A 5,936-nucleotide genomic window follows, 5' to 3' on the forward strand; every position below is an offset into this window, starting at 1 on the left:
ACTTAATTCACACGAACGAATATGCTAAGTACGTAAATTGATTGGAAATCCTCGTATAATCGAAAACGCGTTGTTCGATGTATTCCCTACAAACTATAATCGCGCAGTATAAGCGACGTTCGACGAGGCACTCGTTCGACAGCCTCGTAAACACCGACTGAGGACGACTCGTCCTGCCCGATTTCTAATCGCTGTACGCGCGCAACTGTTCCGGGAAAATTTCTAGGCCTTAACTTCTTAGAACTCGTGATATTTGTTGCGTGTCAAACATAAGAAACGCGAGCCTGGGTCGCTGTACGTACATCGAGCCAAACATAAACCTAGCTGTCCTTATCAGAGTAAAACTATCGCGAGTTGCTCTCGAGAGTATCTCTCGCGAGTGGACACTGCGTTTGAGAGTGACTGTCTGAGAGCATCGCTCAACTCTCTGAGAGTTACGACTCGAACAAACAGTTATTTTTCATAACTTTCCCATCATTTCCGGGGAAAATGACAATTACATTTTTCGTTCCTTAGGATGCGTAGAGAATCATGCTGTAAAAAAATTTTTCGTTCCGGCCGTATGTCAAAACTGGCCCTTTTTTAACATCCTCCTTTGTACAGGGTGTTCTGAAATATTAAAGTGCTAATACAGCGTGCTGAGAAAGTTAACGCGTTTCGTGTCGTAGGAGGTTTATAAGTTCTACTAGAGCGTTGAAATAAAGTTCAAAAGTCGTATTACAATTTTTAAGCATAGGAAATATCGTTGAAGTCGAGTTTCTGACACTTTGATCTTCTTTTGCACGGATTTTTCACGAGTGAGTTGAAGGATATTTTCGTTCGTTTAACGAGAATTTCATTTTTGAAATGTCCCGGACCATTGATGACACTCGTGCTAAATAAATGAAGCGGATTCGAAGAAACTTAAGTTCAGAAATGTTTTATTGAGATGTGAGAAATGAAAAGTATTATTTGTGAAACGCAGCTGACTTAAATAGAAACAAGCCAAATGTTGTAGAACACATTTTAGCTGTTGTTACAAATTATTTAGTAAATATACGAGTTATAAATCGAAAATAGTCGATCTTTCAGTGACCATGTTTTAATTGCAAAGAAGTGTAATAATAAGACTGAAGTGAAAAACATTTTCTGAACACTTCTACAAATCTAGAAAGCAGAATTCTTTTTTTAAATAAAGGTATAGATAACTTCATTCTGCATTGACAAATTAAATGAAAATCAGTGGATTATATCTCGATTAATAAATATTATTTTAGGTATGATCCTAATACCTATAGACGCTGAAAGTCTCATTTATACCTCAGTCACTCATCTGTAATAACTTGCATATCCTTTTTATTACATCAATTTTAGGTGTGCTCTCCTGGTTAGAATTAATAAAATATTTATTCTACGCTCTTACATAATTATTTCAGAGAACGTATAAATAAAGATTACTTATATACTTGAAGAATATTAGAATCACGAATTAAACGCTATTGATCTTGAAATTATGAAAAAGATTGAACTTCGAAATGTGGGAATTTTAAGTATTTTAACGGCGAAGAAAATTATGTGCATTCTAAATTCCGATCAAATCAAACAGAATACGTAATACTCTTGATATTAAATACTCGATGTAAAACTAGAGACTAATAAGTGATATGAAGGTGTTCTAAAAATTATCAGTATGAAATGCATACAGTTTTTACAATAATCCCTCGGTTCTACCCATCTTTGTGGTATAGTGCGTCATTAAATCTCAAAAACGTTGGGATTTCCGGACGTCAGCGTTGTACAGCGTAGCCTCATTCAAAGTCAGCATAAAACTCATATTACCTCTCTCTGGCACGGGTTCACGCAGTCCAGCACCAAGCTGCACCTCGCTTGTCTCTGAATATATGCCTGGAATCTGGGCGCTGCATCGTAAATTCAGCTGGCCGTTCAAGTAATGGAACTGTTGAAGCTTTATCCTGATCTCGATCCACTGAAGATTCTCCTGCTGATCGGCGTCGTTCAGATCCCACCTTCGGTGTTGATGCAGCTGCAGCTCATGATTTGCGTGGACAGGAACCTAAGAGAAATCAAGCGTGAATTCATCACAAAATTTCTGTTCGAAGGGGAAGAAACGAGGAATTCAGTCGCGCGAGAACCGAGAGCACGGAACAATCGCGGAACGTATAACTGAAAAGGGGTGGGAGAGACAGAGATAGAGAGAGACACGGAGACAGAGACAGAGAGAGACTGAGACAGAGAAAGAGAAATAGAAAGAGAGAAAGAGAGGGAGGGGGAGAGAGACGGAGACAGGTACAGAGACAGAGAAAGAGAGAGACACAGAAACAGGGACAGAGACAGAGAAACAGAAAAGGAGAGAGAGAGAGAGAGACAGGAAGGCAGAGAGGCAAAGAGACAGAAAGATTGAGCGACACAGAGTCACAGGCAGAAAGCCTGAAAGGGAGACAGAAATGCAGAGAGACCGAGACAGAGAGAGAGAGAGAGAGAGAGAGAGAGAGAGAGAGAGAGAGAGAGAGAGGGGAGGGAGAATGGCCGAGGAAATGTAAATCTGCTTTTAACGAAATCCGTTCATCTGGAATCGGGAAGTGAACCCTTCGTTTCGTTTGCCCACCCTTCATCCGTGCCCCACCCGGGCGCTACCACATGCTAGTACCGTCCGTTAAGCACGACTCCTTCCAGTTCGATGAAAAGTCGAAAGACTTGGTCATTTTCGGCGCCGTGCTTCCCCCATTAACGTTTTTCCTTTCTTTCTCGGAAGAAAGCGTCTCCGTAGCTAACCCGGTGTATTCACTGGAATGCCTGGCTTCTGAGAATCTTAATGGATCATTATAGTTCCAAGAACTGGTGATGGCGTCGAAACTAAGTTACTCGGCCGAGCGACTTAGGACGAGCTGAATCGCAAGTAGATCCGCTAAGATTTACTTAAAACTTTCGAGTAAGCAAAAATACCCATGACTTCCTTAATACACGGTTGAAAAGTCCACGCGAACACTTTCGAGCGTTTCAAATTGTGGCGTTTTTAAATTTACGAAATAACGCATCTATCATTTTGTCAAATAAAGGTGGAAAGTGCGCAAATGATAAAAATTCAGATGAAAGTGTGTCAAAAGTTACCAACAGCATAATACGAGGAAATTTTAGGCGCCAACAGCAGTGAAAGGGTTAAATCACTGTGTTGTAAAAATCAATTTAACATAACTACTTGATTTAACGAAACATACTTGTTTGTTCAGTTTTCTCACAATATTTTATAAAAACAATATGCTTATAATGTTACACAAAGAACTAGGATTTTTTTCAATGGAAATAACGTATCACGTTAATTGAAGCTACTCAAACGCTGTAACTTTCAAAATTCTCCATATATGTAGTTGTGATAGTGAAAGAAAAATTCAAACTCGTCCATGAGACCAATGGTCTGTACTCAAAGGGTTAAATTACATTTCTTCGTCAGATTTAGCATCACACATCAACAAAACTGTATATATTCTTTATCCCACGAGATTCCAGGCCGAATAATTTTCCAACGACTGTATAGGTTTCGTTTCGTATTTAGCAAGTGTCCTAATACTCACGCACCGGAGTGTACTTTTCTCTCAAAACTGTTCCAAAGCAAAGTGAACGCTAATTACAGACTAATACGTCTTCCAAATGTCCATAATCAGCGTTTACGTGGAATCCTTGTGTAAGATAATTTGCAAACGTGATCCAATAAATTAGTTTTTGGTCCAACGTTCCAAGCAATCAAGCTTACGTGAGTTAGGCAGCAATGAGAGAAGTGGTTGATAAGAAGAGATAGGATCGAAGATACTATGACAATAGAGGCTACAAACGAACTCATCTGTAAAATTACAGCGCACCCGTTCTTCAGATACAGAGACATTCGGTATTAGGAATATGGCGGTAATTTGAATAGATCGATGATTAGGTTGGAATATGTGTGATGCCGGGATATCGTGAATCTGATGGAAACCAGTGGTTACTACGAGAGGTTCTGCAACGCGATAATTGATCCACCGCTTCGAAATGTTACAACCAGCAATTACATTCTATGAAAAATATTGAACATCTTGTTACGCAACCGAAATCACGATTATCGCTTGTCTATTTTTCCTCGTTCGATATTAAATATTATACTATCGTATTTAAGCCTGCGATAAATTTTTCAAATAAAAGTGTGAACTGTAAAAATGTCTGTTCTGCTCTTTTCAAATTTATTACAATTTTTGTGATACAGTTTATTAACGCTGGACTTAATTTAGTGCCTTCGTAAATTATTACATCTGATTTATTGCATTTGTAAATTACTAACGACAGGTACAAATGTTTCGAGAACTCTGGTCATAGATTGCACAAAGTTTCCTATTACAAATCATTATATTATACAGGGTGGGGCATGTAAAAGAGGCCACTTAATTATCTTCTTTACGCATGGTGGTACGAGAAAATTTTTATACGTAATTTAAATGGTTTCAAACGATGAATATTTTTCTGTTTTTCTTTTTTTTTCAAGGTTGCCTAAGTTTTAAACATACACACTAATATTACCCTAAAATGAGTTGGCACTCTAAAATTTTTAATCAAATGAGACACTTCATTTCAATTTTTTGCTATTTCTTCTATGTTGTTCACTCTTTGAAACCATTTAGATTACAATTTTCTCGCACCACCGTAGCTAAAGATAATTAGGCGACCTGTTTCATGTAAACCACCCTGTATCACGTCACAGCAAAAAGATCAACGGAAAAATTGTTGAAATTTCTGATTTAACGACAGATTAATGAAAACATTTTTACTATACAGTAAATTTTACAGCGAAAGCATCTTAACATCGATACAACAGTCAGTTTATAAAAGCTGATAACGCTGCAATCGCGTGTCAGTTATGAAACGAACATCCTAAGGATTACGAATCCTGTTGAAGCCTTTAAATTTGAGGATAATGCCGAATATAAAATCGATACTGGACGCAAATTAAACAAACTGCATTTAACGTAGCGGATTTTCCCGGGAGGTGGAGAGGAGAATCTCTTAACAAACAGCGATTAAAATTGGATTTCAGGCATGAATCAATGTTTCGTTGTAACGAGTGCAGCGGGTAATGTATGGTGCTGCAGGCACGGGCTAGTATAAGAACAAATGCCCGGACATTTCTGTCGTGTCCACGACCGATGAGTAACGTGTTTTTAAATGTAACAAACGCTCCAGTCCCGCGCGATTTATTATTATTTCGATGAACGTTCTTCATAAATTCGAGTGAGTGTGGAAATGAAAAAGCGAATTGCACGAAAACACGGAAGCGTGTATGGAAGAGAGTATCCAAACAGTGTCTCGTACATCCTGCCCCCCCCCCCTTTTTTTGTTGTTTCGTGTTTTGTTTCGGCAGAGGAGGAGGAGAATGAATTCAGAAACTGCAATGGAATTTATTTGAAACAAATAAAAAAACAACAAGAATAGAAGACGAAAGCCGAATAAACGAAAGCTAAAAATGAATGAGAATCAGTGAAAACATTGTACCCTGTTCCTGCATCGATTTTGTTCGTTTCTTTTTCTTATTCCAATAAAAGGAAGTTTGTAGCTTTACCAAAATGTATACTTGCACCTATATCGGTACACACGTATTAACTGTTGATTCATAACGAATAGACAGGAAAATACGTTGAAACGTTTTCTATTGATTCACTGATTTTAGTTTCCGCGTACGGAACACATACGCACACATACCGAGCACTCAGTATGTTTAAATAGGATTCAACGAACTAGAAATTATTTATCAATTTGACACGTTGGATAAAAAGCATCGTAGTGTGATCACGTAGACGTGGTAAAACTGTAGTGAGAAAATTTCATTCCCTATTCGAATGATAAAATTGTCACATTTTGTACTCCGCTTTTTTTTTTTCGTTTCAAAAATCGGGAAAATAATTGTATATTCTTGTGAT

The 5,936-nt window shown here is 38.0% G+C and overlaps 1 protein-coding gene across 1 annotated transcript in view; it reads right to left on the reverse strand.

Annotated features, from left to right (window-relative positions):
• LOC108578784 overlaps positions 1-5,936 on the reverse strand; it is a 136,231-nt gene that overhangs the window by 22,610 nt on the left and 107,685 nt on the right. Inside the window, exon 5 of the mRNA XM_017942179.1 lies at positions 1,819-2,053. Within this exon, the coding sequence (XP_017797668.1) occupies positions 1,819-2,053 (235 nt within the window). The remainder of the gene's footprint in view (positions 1-1,818; positions 2,054-5,936) is intronic.

Source organism: Habropoda laboriosa, unplaced genomic scaffold (assembly GCF_001263275.1).
Source record: "Habropoda laboriosa isolate 0110345459 unplaced genomic scaffold, ASM126327v1 scaffold47, whole genome shotgun sequence".
Lineage (NCBI taxonomy): Eukaryota > Metazoa > Arthropoda > Insecta > Hymenoptera > Apidae > Habropoda > Habropoda laboriosa.